This window comes from Myotis lucifugus, unplaced genomic scaffold, assembly GCF_000147115.1.
Source record: "Myotis lucifugus unplaced genomic scaffold, Myoluc2.0 scaffold_223, whole genome shotgun sequence".
Classification (NCBI taxonomy): domain Eukaryota; kingdom Metazoa; phylum Chordata; class Mammalia; order Chiroptera; family Vespertilionidae; genus Myotis; species Myotis lucifugus.
In genome coordinates this window covers 844,116-864,812 of record NW_005871271.1, presented here as the reverse complement: position 1 = coordinate 864,812, position 20,697 = coordinate 844,116, and the positions used below count along the sequence as shown (strand labels likewise).

At 41.4% G+C, this 20,697-nt stretch overlaps 1 protein-coding gene across 1 annotated transcript in view; it reads left to right on the top strand.

Moving 5' to 3' along the window:
- DHTKD1 (dehydrogenase E1 and transketolase domain containing 1) overlaps positions 1-20,697 on the top strand; it is an 84,227-nt gene that overhangs the window by 27,483 nt on the left and 36,047 nt on the right. Inside the window, exons 2-5 of the mRNA XM_023761958.1 lie at positions 14,578-14,733; positions 16,415-16,626; positions 17,413-17,607; positions 20,362-20,631. Of these exons, the coding sequence (XP_023617726.1) occupies positions 14,578-14,733; positions 16,415-16,626; positions 17,413-17,607; positions 20,362-20,631 (833 nt within the window). The remainder of the gene's footprint in view (positions 1-14,577; positions 14,734-16,414; positions 16,627-17,412; positions 17,608-20,361; positions 20,632-20,697) is intronic.

Genomic DNA, 20,697 nt, shown 5'->3' with positions numbered 1-20,697 from the left:
TGTTGGCTGCTGCCCTTGTTCTCGGGGCAAGGCACCTGGCGGAGCATGGCCTCGGGTCGCTGGCGCAGCCGCCAAGACGGGAGCCTCGGGCGGGCGGCTCCCGCTCCTCCTCCCGCGCGGCTAACAGACCGAAAAGGGGCGTCTACGGCTACCACCGGCCGAGAAGACGAGAGCGGGAACCCCGGGGCGCCCGGGCGCGCCCGCAGGTCCGATCGGGCTGGCCAAGGGCCTGGGGGCTGGGGAGGTGGGGCCCTTCTTGCCCGGGCCTGTGGCGGGGTGCTGTTGTGGGAGGGCGGGGGGCTTCGGGGGTCTGCAGTCTGTGCGCAGGCCGGGGAGGAGCCAGGAGAAGAGGGGGCAGAGAGGGGAGGCGTGGGTGTTGTCAGCGTGGGGTCAACCCTGTGCAGCCTCGGGAGCTGGGGAACTTTGAGGTCAGGGTCTCAACGTGGGTCCCGCGCTCGGGTGATCTTCCCACCTCCCGAGTTCATACGGGTCCGGGGCGCTCTTGTCTCCTCTATTCCTTGCTGGTAAACTGGTAGAAACTGAGCTCTTTGCGGAGGCAGTGCTGCGGGAAAAGGAAAGTTCTAAGATCTCCCAGCTCCTGGAGTTTACACAAGGATACATTTCAGGGCCACGACCACAGCATGGTATTTATCACCTGTTTATGTCCTCTAGCTAGCCTCGAACTTTAATTTCAGAGTTTAAAACCCTTTGCAGAATTTAGAACCATGTTACTGGAGTTTTAATGGATTAGAGGACAAACCTCTCTCTTCTGTTGCATGCTCGTGTGCAAGAGATTAATTTTGATTATTGCTCTTTGATTTATGCTCCAAAGTTATTGTATCTTTATTCCTCTCACAGAGTAGAAGACGAAATCAGATCAATTATCAGAATAAAATCATTTGGTATCTTTGACCCAGTCGTTAGATTAACAATGAAGATCCCCTTCATCATCTAAGCACCTGACCTTTGAATCTTACATCACACACTGGGATCTCACTATTTTGCTCTTGACCTCAGGGGACATTTGGGATAAACCTGATTTCTCTCTCTTGAATGCAATGGGGTTTCTTTAGGGAAGGCATTTGCGAACTATGTCGTTAATCCATTGAGGGTAAGACTGTAGGTATCTTATTTCACTTTGCAAAATGAGTGTCAAAAATTTTATATGTCGTTTCTCAAACATAAGTGTGTGTGCAAATCACTTTGAATGATATTTAAAGTGCCAGTTTCCAGGCCTCCTTTCCTCCCTCTACCCCTGGGTTCCAATTCAGTGGTCTGAGATGAGATTCAGGAATATGTATTTTTATCAGGCACCCCAGGTAATTCTCTAACAGGAAATCCATGGTCATCCGAGGCCAAACATTGTTACAGTCAGTGAGAGATGTGTGAAATGGGTTTGACAGTCTCTTCTTCATATAAGATCATATTAGTATGTGCTCAGTGCACAGTTATTGTGATCTCATTTGAGGTTTTTCCCTCACAATTGGTCTCTATTTGATTCCTTGAATTATTTTATGATAACTCTTTTTGTAGATCATTATCTCCTACTAGGCTGTATGGGAGAAGGGGGAAGGAGAGTTGTATATATAACGTCCAATAATATCTATTGGCCAGAACTTGGTCACCTGTCTATATATATGCAAGGGAGATTGGAAAATACAGTCTTTATTCAGGGTGGCCATGTGCCAGCTAAAAATTATCTTGAGAAAAAGGAGGAAAATAGATAACGGAAAATAACTAGTAATCACCATACTTGATCCCTTTGGCCACTCAAGTATCCTAAACTTTTCTTTCCAAATGTAAAACGTGTTCATCTCTTTCCATTCAATTTCTGGATCCAGTTCAAAGTCCATTATCTCTGGAGAATGTGTGGTCCTCTTCATCTGGTCTGGCTGTGACTCCTCATGTGAGCTGTCACCCACCCCATATATACACCTATCTATAATAATAAAAGCCTAATAGGCTAATTAGACCAGACAGCCGAACGACCTTCTGGACGTTATTCTGGACGTCCTTCCAGACGAAGCCGCGGCAGTGGGGGCCGAGGCAGAGTGGTTAGGGGCGATCAGGCAGGCAGGCAGAGGCAGTTAGGGGCGATCAGGCAGGCAGGCAGGCAGGTGAGTGGTTAGGAGCCAGCGGTCCCGGATTGCTAGAGGGATGTCCGACTGCCAGTTAGACATCCCCTGAGGGGTCCCAGATTGTGAGTGCATGCAGGCCGGACTGAGGGACCCCCCTGCCCCCGTGCACAAATTTTGTGCACCGGGCCTCTAGTGATATATAAAGAAAACTTCCATCTGTAGAAAGAAAGAATGAGGAATCTATAGCAGCCACTGGTTCAAATCAGTTACCAATCCTATTGGGGAGGAATGATAAAAGCTCCTTGTTGTGGTTATGTAGTAATTTCACGAGTTTATTTGGCCCTTCAACACTGCCCTCTGCCATTCCCTTGGATTTGCCTTATAGATTCTTTATCCAGTATCTTCTGTGGCCATCTTTGACATGGCCATGCCCTCCTCAGGGCTGCACCCCTTTCACAGTCTATTTTGATAAGGTTAGGAGCTTGAGAGTTACTTTAGGGGGTCATCAGTTACAGGTTTTGTTTTTTCTGGCCAGAGTTGGGATTTCTTAGGCAGTATAGTTTTCTTATAAAATTCATAAGTCTGCAGTCTTTTGCTTCTTGTCATTCTATGAGCAAATTGCCTAAAGATCTCTTCTAGCCTGGCTGTGTGCTCAGTTAGTGGAGTACTAAAAAGGTTTCCAGTTTGATTCCCTGGGCCAGGGCACATTACTTAGGTTTGTGGGGTTGAACCCCCAGTCCGGGGCACGTTATGGGAGGCAACTGATCGCTCTTTTGCTTTCACATCTATGTTTTTTTTTTTTTTCTCTCTCCCTTCGCTCTCTAAAAATCAGTTTTTAAAAAAACCCATATCCCTCAGGTGAGGATTAAGAAAAATGATCTCATCTAGACCTAATATTTATTTAGTGAATTGATTTTAGAGAGAGAGAAGGAGGCAAGGGAGTGGGGGGTGGGGGGGGGGGAGAGAAATACTGGTTTGTTGTTCCACTTATTTATACATTCATTGGTTGCTTCTTGTATGTGGCCTGACTGGAGATCTAACCTGCAACCTTGGCATAGGCCGCAGTGATGGCGAACCTTTTGAGCTCGGCGTGTCAGCATTTTTGAAAAACCCTAACTTAACTCTGGTGCCGTGTCACATATAGAAATTTTTTGATATTTGCAACCATAGTAAACAAAGACATATTTTTGATATTTATTTTATATATTTAAATGCCATTTAACAAAGAAAAATCAACCAAAAAAATGAGTTTGCGTGTCACCTCTGACACGTGTGTCATAGGTTCGCCATCACTGGCGTAGGGGACCATGCTCTAACCAACTGAGGTACCTGATGAGGGCCTCTAGACCCAATATTTAAGCCATAAAACTTCAGTCTGTTATTTATTGCTTCTGTGTTCTACACATTCAGTTCCCTAAATTTAATGATGCTTACCTGACACCAACCAAAATAATAGGCTTGAGTGGGAAGGCAACACTCTTTATGAGATCTTGAGGTCTCAGCTGGCTCCCCTTGTCTAACAGAGAATGCTTACTAGCATGTACTTGAAGAAGGGTTTTGTCTGTTCTACCTCCTATTAGCCAGCCTTTTCAAAACACGTTTTCTAAATACTTCTCATTTTCCCAACTTGCCAGGGTCTGCCTTCTAGGTACCTCCATGCAGAGTGAATTTGCTGCCATCTCTTGTTGCTGATTAGCTAGCTCCAACTTGACCTCATCTTTCTCCCAGGGCTTTCCTGAAAGTAACAAACAGTGAGCACTCATTACTAAGCTACAGGATCTGTGGGCATGTAGTCTGCCTTTCAGGGTATTGTGGGTGACAGTTTTATCAAGTGTTTTGTCAGATAGCAAAACGATGTTCATCAGCTTTCTATTCTGAACTATGTGGGTCCTTGGCACCCACTGCCTGGCTTCTAAGCCAGTCATGCATTTTAGCTTCTACTATGGCAGCAATCCACCTCGGGTACTGAGTTCTGTATTAGATAGGATGATTTCAGGGGCTGTGCCAGAGGCCTGGGATAATAATGACAAGTGAAATAAGTAAAAATCTAAGCTGGTATGACAGCTTTGCTCTGCAGTTTCATAGGGGCTCAAGCTCCTTCTTTATTATTCCTTCCCCATCCTGTGGGTATTGCTTTCAGCTCTGGTCTGAGGTAGCTCACCACTGTATCCATATATTGGCCAGTAGGAAGAAGGAAAGGGTGAAGGGAAGAGAAGCAGGCAAGACCCAAAAGTAGTATATATCACTTCTATTAATTCTTATTGGCCAGAAGTCACATGGCCACACTGGCTGCATTGAAGACTAGGAATGTGTATCTCTATTTTGGATGGTCATATACATTCAACTATCTATTACCATGAAAGAGAAGGGAAAATGGATGTTGAGAGTTATAGGAATCTCTCTTGCAGATGTAAAATTCTGGGACAAGCAATCCACCTTCAACTTTTTCACCTCATACTTCATATCAAATTTTGAACACTATATATCTCAAAGCCGTGCTTTCTTTATATGTTCACTAACTAGGATCCTAGTTGAGACCATTAATTCTGGTCTGCTACAATAAAAAATAAGTTTAATTCAAGGGTTCTTAACCTGAGTTCATGAACCCCTATGAAAAGGTTTCAGAGGGTCTGTGAACTTTGCACAACTTTGGGAGTCTATCCGTTCTAGGCAAATGGCTCATAGCTTTTTAAAATATATATATCTACTAGAGGCCCGGTGCACAAAAATTTGTGCACTCGGGGGGGGGGGTCCCCTCAGCCCGGCCTGTGCCCTCTCGCAATCTGGGACCCCTCGGGGGATGACCACCTGCTGGCTTAAGCTGCAGTCAGACATCCTTAGCGCTGCTGAGGAGGCAGGAGAGGCTCCCACCACCGCCGCTGTACTGACAGCCGTCAGCCTGGCTTGTGGCTGAGCAGAGCCCCCCCTGTGGGAGCGCACTGACCACCAGGGGGCAGCTCCTGCATTGAGCATCTGCCCCCTGGTGGTCAGTGTGTGTCATAGTGACCAGTCATTCCCAGTTGTTCTGCTGTTAGGGTCAGTTTGCATATTACCCTTTTATTATATAGGAGTGCCTGGCCAGCCTGGGTGAGGGGCTGATGGCTGTTTTCAGGCTGGCCACAGCCCCTTCAGGGTGGGGGTCCCCACTGGGGTGTCTGGCCAGCCTGGGTGAGGGGCTGAGGGCCGTTTTCAGACTGGCCACAGCCCCTTCAGGGTGTGGGGGGGTCCTGCTGGGGTGCCTGGCCAGTCTGGGTGAGTAGCTGATGGCAGTTTGAAGGCTGGCCAAGCCCCCCAGCGGGGACCTTCACCCCATGAGGGTGTGGCCAGCCTGGGTGAGTGGCTGATGGCTGTTTGCTGGCTGGCCACAGCCCCTTCAGGGTGGGGGTCCCCTCTGGGGTGCCTGGCCAGCCTGGGTGAGGGGCTGATGGCTGTTTGCAGGCTGGCCACAACCCCCAGCCACCCAAGCTCCCAGTGGAGCTTGGCTGGAAGCAGGTATCTGGGATTTGTTTATCTTCTATAATTGAAACTTTGTTGCCTTTAGCGGAGGCCACAGCCGGCTCAGGACTAGCGGGAATCTTGGCTTCCTCCATTGCCGGGGCAACCAAGCCTCCTGCTTGCTCCAGCTCCGTGGCTGCCAGCCGCCATCTTGGTTGGGTTAATTTGCATATCATCACTCTGATTGGCTGGTGGGCGTGGCTTGGGCATAGCGAAGGTGCGGTCAATTAGCATCTTTGTCTTAGTGTAGATATTTTTTATTGATTTCAGAGATGAAGGGAGAGAACGAGAGATAGAAACATCAATGGTGAGAGAGAATCATTGATTGGCTGCCCTTCCTGCACGCTCCACACTGTGGATTGAGCCCACAACCCAGGCATGTGCCCTGACCAGGAATTGAAACCTGACTTCCTGGTTCATATGTTGATGCTCCACCACCTAGCCATACCAGCCAGGCAAGAGCTCATAGCTTTTATTAAATTCTTAAAGAGATCCATAACTTCAAAAAGGTTAAACTGCTAGCCCCTTTGGTATTAAAATTTGTAGCCTAGTTCCCTTACAGTCTTTCTAAAACATTGATTTCATTGAGTCATTTTCTTTTTTTAAAAATATATTTTATTGATTTTTTTACAGAGAGGAAGGGAGAGGGATAGGGAGTTAGAAACATCGATGAGAGAGAAACATCGATCAGCTGCCTCCTGTACACCTCCTACTGGGGATGTGCCCGCAACCAAGGTGCATGCCCTTGACCAGAATCGAACCTGGGACCCTTGAGTCGGCAGGCCGACGCTCTATCCACTGAGCCAAACCGATCAGGGCTTGAGTCATTTTCTTACTCAGGTCTCCAAAGGCTCTACTTTGCCTCTCAGAATAAAATCCAAATTCTTTAACTTGATATTCAATGCCCTTCATGTGTCTTGACTCATCCTACCTTTCTTTTTTTTTTTTTTTTTACCGCGCTCCAACATAAATACCCTCACATTCCAGTCTTTACCCCAAATTCTTCTTCCTCGTTCTGTGCCTTTTCACTTATTACCCATTCTCCATGGCCCAGCTTTATTCCCAGTTCCTCCATGATATCTTTCCAGACAACACCAGGCTATCCTGATCTGAACTCCCTCAATTCTCAGTATGGAGCCCTTTGGACTCCATTGAACTTTTTCTGATTGTGTATAATACAGTAGGTTCTGTCTAGTAAAGACCTACTCTTATATTTTTTTCAGCTCTACACTTAACTGAATACTTATTAAATGATTCATTCTTATTAATACATGGAAATAGGGTTCTGTATTTGCAATTTATTTGTGACATTTAGTACATTTGAATTTTGCATGTACAACCATAACCTCAAGTGTCAAGAAAGGAAGCACTTTATATATTGGGTAATCCACTATATTACTACTGCTATATTAGTAATAGTGTGTACTATTAATAAGTTATTAAAAAAGTAATAACTTTTTTTGCTGATGAAGTCAATTAAAACTTGTTGGGTTTTTCTTTAAATTCTGTGTGTGTGTTTATAATCAGTTTCATTAATTAAAACAGGAGGTTTATGAGGCCAAGGACATGGTTTGTTGGGCTCTAGTCTTTTCCATGTCACCTGCCGTTTGTCCTAACAGTTGGCATGTTGGTTGAGAGGAATGACCGAGTTGGTGTGATGGATCATGTATAACTTTCAGTACTGGCAAAATAAATTAAAGGACAAACCCTACTGAAAATGACTCTTGCATCCTCCAACATCAAAGGAGATGTAAGAAGAGGGAGGAGGGGTAGTCAGACTTATGGTATCTCCCTTCTCCCTTTGCCCTTTGTCAACTGTCTTTCTTCATATGTTTATCTTGGCTGAAAATCATTGCCTTCATAGGATGACAACACCATTCACTAAGACTTCCATTGTATTAGGCTTAAAAGAGATACTGAATTTGCTTCTTGTAATCTTTTGGATGGCCGAGGTTTCACTAGTTAAAATTTGACCTGTGATGAGTGTTCTTTGTGGCTATTAGTAACAGCATGTACTTTAACCTCTGTAAACTTCAATTTCCAAGTAAACTTGAGTTTATTTATCAATAATCCCAATTTAAAATGGAGATGGATTTAGTAGTGGTGATTTACAGATATAAATTTCGCCATGGAGGATTTTGGTTATAAAACAAAAGGCAAAATTTAGTGAGCATCAAGAGATGGGAACCATAGGATTCCAAACAGTGTTTAGTGGTTACTGACCTTGACACTGAGCTTTAGTAGTTGAAGTGAGATGTCGTAGGTGTGTTACATATTAGAAATAACAGGAGCCTTTACTGGAGTTATGGGGAAAATGGTTGAATAAAATTTTACTGCATTAGAGATTTTTAAAAATTTAAATAATTCTGGAGCACAAATGCAGACCAAAAAGGCTAATGACATTAGCTCTTGTACTAAAAAATAAAAGAAGTTTTAATGACTTTTAGTTTTCTCATTCTTTTGCTATAGTCTCTGGACTTCCTGCTTCAATTAAAAAATTCACTTATAGTTGATATAGAATATGATTATATTAGTTTCAAGTGTACAACATAGAATTTTTGTTATAGTATAACTAGAGGGCCAGTGCACGAAATTTGTGCACTCAGGAAGGGGGTCCCTCAGCCCAGCCTGTGCCCTCTCGCAGTCTGGGAGCCCTCTGGGGCCATCCTTAGCGCTCGCCAGCTGTGAGCTTGGCTTCTGGCTGAGCGGCGCTCCCCCTGTGGGAGCGCACTGACCACCAGGGGGCAGCTCCTGCATTGAGCGCCTGCCCCCTGGTGGTCAGTGTGTGTCATAGCAACCAGTCGTTCCGCTGTCAGGCCGAAACTGGCTCTCCAGCATCCCCCGAGGGGTCCTGGATTGCAAGAGGGCACAGGCCAGGCTGAGAGACCCCACTGGTGCACGATTGGGGCCAGGGAGGGACACAGGAGGTTGGCCAGAAGGTTGGTCAGCCAGGGAGCGACTGTGGGAGGGCTCCAGGGCATGTTCGGCCTGTCTTGCTCAGTCCCGATCGGCCGGACCCCACCAGCAAGCTAACCTACCAGTTGGAGTGTCTGTCCCCTGGTGGTCAGTGCACATCATGGCGACTGGTCGATTGGTCTACTGTCTGCTCCCTGGTGGTCAGTGCACATAATAGCGAGTGGTTGAGTGGTTGAGCAGCCTTAGCATATTAAGCTTTGATTGGTTGAACGGACAACCGGGCACTTAGCATATTAGGCTTTTATTATATAGGATGGTTAAAACACTGGATTGAAGTCAAATTCCAGCTTTTCAATGACCTTTGTCACCTTTTGTAATTCACTTAACCTTTGCAGTTTACTCTTCTGCAAATAAGAACACCTATTTTCAAGTTGTTGCAAGAACTAGGTAAGATGATGTGTGTGAAAAATCCAGCACAATGTGTACCAAAAGTTAGTACTCAGTAAATGGTCACTGTCATTTATTACCAATCTGTGACCCTTAGGTATCTAACTTGGCGATGATTTAAGAAAGGATTAGGGAAAAATGGAAAGGACCAGATCAAGGTTTCTATTTAAAGTCTGGGTTTTTTATTTTTTTGCAAAAAAGAAATAGCTGGCAAAATTAATTTATTTTATAAAGATATGTTTGAGATGGGAAGGGAGGGTATGATATGAAATGAATTCAGTTGCACAGCCTAGGTCTATCTGAGTTTGTTGCACAGAATATAGTATTCTGGTGCAAAGTCTTAGCTTTTGATGTGGTTATCTCTGAAGTTCCTAAGTTGAAGCTGGAGGCAACCATCTCATTTTTTATAGGATTTTAAGAGACTCCAGTTATGAATTTCTCTTTCTTGGAATCTTCAGCGTTTTTATAGGTATCTAACATTCTTATTTGCTTTAAGCCTATGTTGCATTGAATGGAAATATGCTGTGGATGGGGCGGGGGGAGGGGTGGCGAGGCTGTTTATGACCAGATGATGAAAGGGAATTGTAGTGACTTTTAGTTTAAGCACTAAGTTTAGTTGAGTTTATCTGTCAGTGTGCTTCATGCTGATTAATATGAATAATATTCTTCCTGATAATAAAAAACTATTCAGTGCCCCTACCATGTTTGCTTACAGCAGAGAATAAAATAATTGATGTAGATATCCTATCATAATTTCTTTTTTTTTTACTTCCTGTATTAGCTAAGATTCTCTTGGTCACAAGCAACAGAAACTAACTCTGGCTATTTTAAGCAAAGAGGAGACTCTACTTGAAAGATACAAGGATATCTCCTAGAACTGAAGGATATGTGGAGTAACCAGAGGTAGCTCTGGGAATATTGGCAGAAGCTGTGTGTGGGCTCATAGAGCACAGCTGTTAGGTACTCAGCTCCAGTGTCACCCATAATGTGTGTTGGGTGTCCTTCAGGCCATGCCACATTAGGAGTTAGTATATAGTTGTACTCAATGCTAAGATTTATTACAGTGAAGGAATAGGGATGCACAATTGGATCAGAATGGAAAAGACACAGGAAGAGTCTGGAGGAACCATTGTGCAGGCTTTCTTATGCTCTCTCTCCCACAAGGGGTAGCAGAATGCACACCTCTTAAAGTGACAAAAACCTGCAGCATGTGTGGAATGTTTCTGTCCACTTAAGCCAATTAGAGCCTTAGCACCCAAGGTTTTTATTGGGGGATGTTCCTGTAAGCACCCCCTATACATGCCACAATTCCAGATTCCCACTAGAAAAGCAGGTATTCAGCATAAACCACATGGTTTGCACCATGTAGGCATGGTGAACCACCCTTATTAGTTAGAGACAGGTGAGGACATTCCTGAAAGCTTAGTTCCCAGACACCAGCCAGAGGCCCACCTTGCAAGCAGGCTTTTCTAAGGATAGCTGTCTCCAGGTAATTCTTTTTTTTCTTTTTCTTTTTTAAATTGATGAGAGATAGATAGATAGAGGAACATTGATTTATTGTTCCACTTTTTTATGCATTCATTGGTTGATTCTTGTATGTGCCCTGACTGGGGATCGAACCGGCAACCTTGGCTCATCAGGACGAAGCTCTATTCAACTGAGCAACCCAGCCAAGACTCTCTGACTTCTTAGGGATTTAACTTAAATTCCTCTGGACTTTTGGGGATATCATGAGTTCTGAATTGTTTGGACAGTATTGTGCCTAACATAAAGGTATTCATTTTTCTGTTACAGTAACCCTTTGATTTATACAGTAATAGGAAGTTATTTTAATGAAGAATATATGCATTCTATTGCTGTGTTCTCATCCTCTTAAGTATTTTATTTCTTTCATATTTTATATTCTTTAAATATCCTAATTTAATTATTTTTATTACATATTTTGTTTTAAATATATTAATATTTTGTAACAAATACTTTCATTATTTGCTACAGAAGAAAAACAGCATTTGAAACTAGAAGTTTGTCAGTTAATTTTTTAGAAAGTCATTGACGCAAGGATTATCATAAAGACGTGAGATGCTTCAAGTTATTTTAACCTAAATATTTATATTTTTGTTTGCATTTATGCAAGCATTTAAAGAGAGCCCATGAAAGCAATATTAGTGCAGAATCTTTCTAGATGTTTATAATTTCTCTCCTAATATATATATTTTTTTCCCACAGCAACAGGCTTAGGAACAAACATAACTGATTTTTACCAGCATTTAGTCAATTGGTGAGGGCAGACGTGCAGGTGCGCTGGAGAGAAACCACCAATCAAAAGCTTTCAGAATGCAGTGGGCAGCAAGCATGTTCAGTGGATACAATGAAAAGAGTTCTATTGTTCATGTCCATTGTGGAAAACTTAGAAAATATGATAAACCAAAAAAAGTCAGAAATTTTGACTTAGGGTAAATTACTAAGATTTTGGTCTGTTTCATTATACACACACACACACACACACACACACACACACATACATATATGAAATGTATGTGTAGATACATACATATACATATATATGAAGTATATATGTCCTAATGTGGTGCTATATAGACTATGTAATGAAATAAATATGTTATACTAGAGGCCCAGTGCACAAAAATCATGCACGGGGTGGGAAGGGTCCCTCAGCTCGGCCTGCATCCTCTCGCAATCCAGGATCCCTCTCGCAATCTGGGACCACTGGCTCCTAACTGCTCGCCTGCCTGCCTGCCTGATCGCCTCTAACTGCCTCTGCCTTGGTCCCCACCCAGTGGCTTCTTCTGGAAGGATGTCTGGGATGACATCCAGAAGGTCGTTCGGCTGTCCAGTCTAGCATATTACACTTTTATTATAGATACTATTAACACAAACAACATTTTAACAAAAAGTAGGCTCATGCTATATATATTGTATTATTATCTTTTCTCATCTAAATAAATGGACACTTTCCCATTAAGCATTTCCTACAACATGATTTTGTAATGACTTTTGGTAAATGGAGATTAGTTAACAACAGTACAGTATGTTCCTCAGAGGCTGGGGGTTTATAAAGAATTAGAGGATTAATGATAAGGAAATGTCAACGAGGAACCAGGAGGCATTTACTCCACCTTCAATATTTGAGGAGTATAGTTATGGTTGATCAATAGTTTCACCTTCTTTTTTTTTTTTTTTAATATATTTTATTGATTTTCTACAGAGAAGAAGGGAGAGGGATAGAGAGCTAGAAACATCGATGAGAGAGAAACATCGATCAGCTGCCTCCTGCACACCCCCCAGTGGGGATGCGCCCGCAACCAAGGTACATGCCCTTGACCGGAATCGAACCCGGGACCCTTGAGTCCGCAGGCCGACGCTCTATCCACTGAGCCAAACCGGTTCGGCAATAGTTTCACCTTCTACTGGTAGCCTGTGGGGAAAGCAGATTCCAGTTAGGACAAGAGTTTAAGGAATGTTCAGGGATGAGGTTAAGAACGTCCAGAGGATTGTTAATCATGAAATAGAATTCCAGAGGTCACGTGGAAGGGCTTGTGGGTCAGAGAGGGAAGGATGTAGGATTGTGTGTGGTAGAAGAAACCAAGGCAATGAAATGAGGGTCTGAGAGAAAAATAAATTGCAGGAGGGTTGTAGGCTGTGCTCAGAGGTGGGAGGAGACTAGGCCCTTCTCTCTGGCTCTACCAGATAGTAGATGCCACATGCTCTTTCTGATTTCTGTTGGTCACTTCATTAAATGCGAGCGCGCGCACACACACACACACACACACACACACACGCACGCACGGTGGGGTAAAAGTAGGTTTATAGTTCTGAGTATGTGAAACAGTTTATTCTTATGCAAAACACAAAGTTTATTTTTGTATTTTACTTATTAATTATTCTATTATTTTCCATAGGAACAACTGTAAACCTACTTTTGTCCCACTCTGTATATAAATATATTTAAAGAACTGTTAATAATGGTTGTCTCATAAAGGCCACTCCTTCTTAAAAATACATTCTTCCCTTGGCTCTGTGGCATTGCAAGATTCCTCCTAACAACCTCAGTCACTTTTGGGCGGACTCTTCCTCTTTGCTCACCTCTAAAATATTGGTACTCTATCATGTACCTAGGGTCATTTTCTCAATCTACTTTCTTTCTAGGTGATCTCCTCTACTTTCCACAGCTTCTGGTATCATCTACAGAATTCCATCTTCGTTGGGATAAGTCCAATAGTAAATATACATGGTTACCATCACCATCCTCATAGTAATCTAGTAGTCCTTTCGAAAACATTCTCTCAGTAAGCATAAACTTACAGAGATCACTGCTCCAATTTCTAAATGTTCACCAGCCAAGCTTTTAATAATACTCTAGAGTGCTTATATAGGAGTTGGCACAAAAGGATGGTGCTTTAGACATGATCTATCTGGATTTTAGCCACAAATATGAAGATTTCCTACTTCATAAAATAGCACTTAAGAACTTTAATACGATTCAGAATAGAACCCTATGGCAATATATAAGACTAACCTCCATCCAGAAATCAGTTCACGTACTGGGATTGTTTGATTAGTGTAATAGACATAATATGGATCCTCCTAACTGCAATATTAGTGCAAAAACACCCTTTACATATTGAGTACATCTCTGTTCTGTCCTCTAAGCTTGTGCCAATAGGTATACTTTGCCGTATGTGGAATACAAACCCAGGCACATATGTAACTGTGAAATTGTAGCATGGCAATACATGTTGAAATAATGGTCATTAAATATTTGAAAATATGCTAATAGTTTTGATTCTGAAAATAAAAATGCAAATTTAAAAAACGTCTAGAAAATTGTGTGCCCTCTATAACACATCTGCTCATCCTCAGGGATTTGTACTCAGTTTGGGTAAGATGACCTTGACAAACTCAAGGTTAACTGAATGTGGGCATGAGGGGCCCCCTGACCCCCAATTTTAGGCCTTGTATGTGGAAAGGAAAGAAAAGCAGATTTTGGCTAAATATGAAATCATCTCAGATAGAACTGGATTCACAGAAAGATAATGGCTCCCCTTTAAGTGGAGACTGCGGGATCACTCATCTAGGGCTTTACAAAGGGGATTTTTTTGGCACTATGTGAGTGACATGGTAATTTTTAGTCTTCATCTAAGATTTTATGAATCTATGAAATAGCTATGTACCTGAGGTCTTTAAGAAATAAGAAAGAAATGTAACATTGATTTTGTAGTTCTATATATATTTTTAATGTAAGGTGTTGAAAAATATCTTAAACAATAAGAGGACTAGTTATCCATAATCTCAGCATTGTAAGAGGTTTTGTTTTTTTTTCCAATTTGAGGTATTCCATTTTAATATTATTCATGTACTTAGTTATTTTTATAAATGTATAATCATAGTCCTATTTACATTTTGTTTTTTAATGACTTTAATTATCATGAGATACATTTAAGGAAATAAGTGTGTTTACCTGGACTCAGTCTTTAATCCTGAAAAACCACTGGCAGATGTGGTGGGTAGGAGCAATGCATTAAAAATGTCGAAGGCCACAAGGCTTCTTTGAAAAACTAATTTTTGGGGTTTGTGGGCATTTCCTAAACTATTTGTATTGCTTTCTTCCCCCCTAAAATAGTTGATCATGGACTTGCCAGGTTGGTGACAGTATATTGTGAACATGGTCATAAAGCTGCCAAAATCAACCCCCTCTTTACTGGACAAGCCCTGCAGGAGAATGTGCCTGAAATCCAAGCTCTTGTGCAGACCCTGCAGGGACCCTTTAATACCACAGGTAAAGCCCATTGACAGTAGACCTTCCATGTGACAGTTACCTGCCAACAGAGGTGGGGCTCCTTTCTCTGTTCTTGAGGAACCCATATGCTCACTGGAGTTGAGGCTTTCATGGGGTGTGAGGAGACAGTGAGGGGCACTTTCAAGCACTATCAGGGAGGAGCAGTCTTGAAGTTCTAGAATGGTCTTTCAATAGGGCCCATTTCATCTGCATTCAAAAACCTATAGACCAGTGGTTCTCAACCTTCTGGCCCTTTAAATACAGTTCCTCATGTTGTGACCCAACCATAAAATTATTTTCATTGCTACTTCATAACTGTAATGTTGCTACTGTTATGAATTGTAATGTAAATATCTGATATGCAGGATGGTCTTAGGCGACCCCTGTGAAAGGGTCGTTTGACCGCCAAAGGGGTCGCGACCCACAGGTTGAGAACCGCTGCTCTAGACAGATGACCAACAGGTATATGGAAAAGTACTCAGGGAAGTGCAAATCAAAATCATAATGAGATATCACCGCACACCTGTTAGAATTGGCTATTGTCAACAAAACAAAAGATGCAAGTGTTGGTGAGGATGTGGAGAAAAGGAATTCTTGTGCACTGTTGGTGGGAATGTAATCTGGTGTAGCCACTGTAGAAAACAGGATGGAGGTTCCTCAGCAAATTAAAAATAAAACCATCATATGATCCAGCAATTCCATTTCTGGGTATTTGTCTAAAGGAATTGAAATCAGAATCTTGAAGAGATATCTGCACTCCCATATTCTTGAAACATTGGTCAATCACTATTGAAGATCTAAAGTTTATTGTAAGAAACGTAAGAAATGTAAAGTAAATATTTGTTTGTTTTTTTGCATGTGACATTTGTGATACTTTTTATTTATTTATGTATCTTAAAATATATTTTTATTGCTTTCAGAGAGGAAGGGAGAGGAAGAGAGAGAGAAACATCAATGATGAGAGAGTGTCATTGATTGGCTGTCTTATGCAGGCCCCACACTGGGGATCAAGCCTGCAGCCCAAGCATGTGCCCTTGACCGGAATCGAACAAGGGACCCTTTAGTCCGCAGGCCGATGCTCTACGCACTAAGCCAAACCGGCCAGGGCAATGTTGGTTTGTTAACTCATGCTGTAGGTTTAGGCAAATGACTGATAACTGATTTGGTGCTGAGCTAATGACATTACAAACTTCCCTTTTCTTTGACTGAGTATCAGGGAGATTTCTTTTTACCTTTAAATGTTGCTTTGGAATCAATATTAATTCACATTAAGACCAACTGTTTAATGATAAACGTTGCTTTACAGATATTTATTAAGACTTAAACATTTTGGTAGATAGATATTTGAGATAAAGGTAGAACATAAGCTATGTAGTTATGAAGCAGATGAAAAAGTGGGTTTTGAAGTTTTAGTTTAAATGACTCTAGAATCAAAATTTGACATAAAACAGTATGTCTGTATGGTTGTGAAGAGATATTTTTTTTCTCTTCTAGTTTTACTACCTTGTGCTTTTGATCATATTTTTAGATTTGCTTCTAGAAAAATGTAGATAAGCACTGATAATGACCCAAGTTATTTGGAATGAAATGCTCTGAATTGAAAAAATTATTTTGGTATGTTCTATAATTAGTTACATGGTTGACTCTTCTTTAAGAGGATCTCTTTGATTCCATTTCATAGGATTATTGGACATGGGGAAGGACGAGGCCTCTCTTGAGGAAGTATTAGCCTATCTCAACCAAATCTACTGTGGGCAGATTTCCATTGAAACCTCCCAACTTCAGAGACAGGAGGAGAAAGACTGGTTTGCAAAGCGGTTTGAGGAGCTGAAAAAGGAGACATTTACTACAGAAGAGCGAAAACATCTGTCCAAACTAATGCTAGAATCTCAGGTATAAAAGCAGCAGCTAATGGAATAGGTCAGCTCATTTCCTACAAAGATATATAAATACTGGAGAGGGAATTAGGCATTAAATCTCTGAACATACCCCTACCTACCCCCTCCCCATTACCTCAACACAACAGACAATATAACACACACCACTTTATTCTGAGTAGGAAAAAGTAAATCGCCAAACAGTGGAGCTATTGGTTCTCCTCAGAGTCAGAATATTTTATATGTGTGTCTATTCACTCCATAAAGATTATAAAATCCTTAAGATCTTCTCTTTTTATTACCTGAAGTAATAAAAAACGATGCATGGAAGACAAATCAATATGAATTAATGGAATTGAATGTTTGTCAGGGCTATTACCAGGACTCAGGCATATCAAGAGGACAAAAAAATTTATATTTATTCCCAATAATTCAGACAGTTGGCCAGTTTGAATCCTTGATCAAATAGTACTGTAGAGCCTGATACTAAAACTCAGGCAGCAGAAATCTGAGGCTCTGCCCCTACTCTGGAAGAACACACATTTAAGGGGGTTCCTCTTGGGGTTAGTTAGTCTACCTCTCAGGTTATTTTCTGTTCATCCCTTACTGCGGTCGGGTGTCCTTGGCAAGGTGTTCCTGCTGGACTCTGGGTGACATGTTTTTCTCTGGGGTTGGTAGTGACGGGCACAGCTGCAGCCACTTGAGGTAGTGTGGGGTCTTAACAACACACATAAATATGTTCTACTTTGACCTAAGTAGTCAGCTAATGTGTAACTAATATGTCTGATGTGATGTCCCATAGGAATTTGACCACTTTTTGGCCACCAAGTTTGCCACAGTGAAGCGATATGGAGGTGAAGGAGCTGAAAGCATGATGGGCTTTTTCCATGAGTTGCTGAAAATGTCAGCCTACAGTGGGATCACTGATGTCATCATTGGGATGCCCCATAGAGGGAGACTTAATTTACTGACAGGCCTTCTGCAGTTCCCTCCAGAGGTAAGATACTTTCTATGACATACAATAAAACCAATGGTAATAATTCCTTTTAGAAAACTGACTAAGTATATGAATCATTGGTCCAGGATATAGCTTAGTTAATTGATGGAATCCAGTACCGCTGGATAGAATGGGTATTATGTTGATTTTCTGCATATCCTTATATGGGTTCTTCTTTCAGGGAATTTAAAGTTTAGTTTATTTCCTTAAGGATGATTGAATAGATAAATTCTGTTCTTTGAAGCATGCTTTTCTTACTTCATAAAAATTGTTCAAAAGAACACAAAGATTTGCACAATTTTATACAATTTTACCTCACAAGAAGTCAATGTTACCCTTCAGTTATTTACAGAGTTTATAGTTAATGGATTGTACTAAAACTAATGATACATTGCTATCTTAAGAGACCACCTAAGCGAGTGGTTTTATAGATAATTGGATCTTGGTATTTCTGTTCAGTCCAACTCAGCTGCTCTGCTCTATAAGTCTCTCAAAAGACTTGGGAATCAGGACTGAAGACCTGATGTCAGAGAACATCAGAAAGACTTGATATTTAATAAAGTTGTGGCCATTATTTGTGAATAAGGCTCATTACTGTCCTTTTCTAGGGGATTAAAAATCACTACAAATGTTAAAGGGACTGTCAAAATTAGATGGAGTGAATGGAGCCCATTGAAGATGTGTTGTCATTAAGAATATTAGGAAATCTATGTAGTATCATGTCTAGGGGCCAAGCTTTACCACTATTACTCAGACCTCAGTGTTTCTGATGCTAAGAGATTGATAATCAGCTTTTAAAAGACAAATACCTTAGAAAAGGTAGCGTATGACAGGATAAAGTAATTGACAGATGGAGCATGTGCTTAGATACATGCAGAAATTCTTAAACCAAAAATTGCATTCCTAAAATATCTCAGATGAAGAAATTACTCAAAGATGCAAAAGTAATTATAAATGATCATACTTGTGACAAACACATCTGTATATACACTGTATGGTTCTATTTGTAGATAGGTAACTAAGCTTTTGCAAACTAGAGAAGCTTCTGGGTCATTCAAACAATTTGGCAAACTGAGAATAACATGCTGTTTTTGGTTAATATTTTGGTTTGAGACCCAGCTTTATTATAGGACCTTTAACAATTTAATTTCTCTTACTTGTTCACTTTAAAAATGGGTAATAAGGTTTGTCTCGTAGAAGACTGAAAATGAAGTGAGACAATATATGTAGAAAAGTCCTTTGAGTACTGGACTTCTATAGTTTTTTTTATTGTTTAAAGTATTACATATGTCTCCTTTTTCCCCGATTGACCCCCCCCCGATCCACTCCCACCCGCGAGGGCAAGCCCCCACTGCCCCAGTGTCTGTGTTCATTGGATACGCTAATATGCATGTATACAAGTCCTTTGGTTGGTCTCTACCCCCCTCCCCTCCTGCCTCTTGTCTCTAGATCTATTTTTGTTCATAAGTTTATGTTAATCATTATATCCCACAAATGAGTGAGATCATGTGATATTTATCTTTCTCCAACTGGCTTATTTTGCTTAGCATAATGCTCTCCAGTTCCATCCATGCTGTTGCAAATGGTAAAAGTTCCTTCTTTTTTATAGCAGCATAGTATTCCATTGTGTAGATGTCCCACAGTTTTTTAATCCACTCATCTGCTGATGGGCACTTAGGCTGTTTCCAAATCTTAGCTATGGTAAATTGTGCTGCTATGAACATAAGGGTGCATATATCCTTTCTGATTGGTGTTTCTGGTTTCTTGGGATGTAGTCCTAGCAGTGGGATTACTGGGTCAATTGGGAGTTCCATTTTTAACTTTTTGAGGAAACTCCATACTGTTTCCCATAGTGGCTTATGCTCAATTAATATTTCACAAAGGAGGCAAGAGCATAAAATGGAGTCATGACAGTCTCTTCAATAAATGGTTCTGGGACTGGACAAAAATCGTGCACCTATGGATGAGGACAGTGGGTGGGGAGTGAGGGCGGAGGGTGGGGCGGGAACTGGGAGGAGGGGAGTTATGGGGGGGAAAAAAAGAGGAACAAATGTAATCTGAACAATAAAGATTTAATTAAAAAAAAATAAATGGTTCTGGGAAATTTGGTCAGATACATGCAAAAAAATGAAACTAGATCACCAACTTACACCATACACAAAAACAAACTCAAAATGGCTAAAGGACTTAAATGTAAGATGGGAAACCATAAAAATCTTAGAAGACTCCATAGGCAGCAAAATATCAGACATATGTCGTAGCAATATCTTTACCGATACAGCTCCTAGGGCTATGGAAACTAAGGAAAAAGTAAACAAATAGAATTACTATAGTTTTTTAGATGTAACTTGAGCTAAAAATTTAGTTGTCTCTTCTCTAAATGGGATTGGGATTAAGTTCTGTTATTTTCCTCTTGACCTTTAATGAAATTAATTGAAAAAGTTCTTTTGAAAATATATTCTAACAAGTGTATTTAAGAAAATTATTGTATTTACTGCAAGGCAGAGGTAACTTACAGTCTATGTCATGTTAGACTCCTCATAAAGTGTTACTACTTCATTTGATTTTGAAGATATTCAAAAAGTTTTGCGCATTGGAGCAGTTAGAAGTTTTGTCCATATCTTTAAATAATGGATGGTAATAATTATAAAAGCATGTGCATAAAGTATCTTTGTATTGCGTAATTTAAACTAGCCACTTCTCAGTTATGATTTAAAAAAACACATTTTTTTCTTGTATGTGTATCTGCAATAGCTGATGTTTCGCAAAATGCGAGGCTTAAGTGAATTTCCGGAAGATGTACCAGCCACCGGAGATGTGCTGTCTCACCTGACCTCCTCAGTTGACCTGGACTTTGGTGCGCACCATCCCCTGCATGTGACAATGCTGCCTAACCCCTCACACCTGGAAGCTGTTAACCCTGTGGCTGTCGGGAAGACTCGGGGAAGGCAGCAGTCTAGACAGGATGGGGACTACTCTCCAGACACTTCGGCTCAGCCTGGGGACAAAGTCATTTGCCTGCAGGTACTTCTAGCTTCCGGAAGTGTGATGGGGTTTGGGAAGATGAGGGAGAAAGAATGTCCAAGTTGG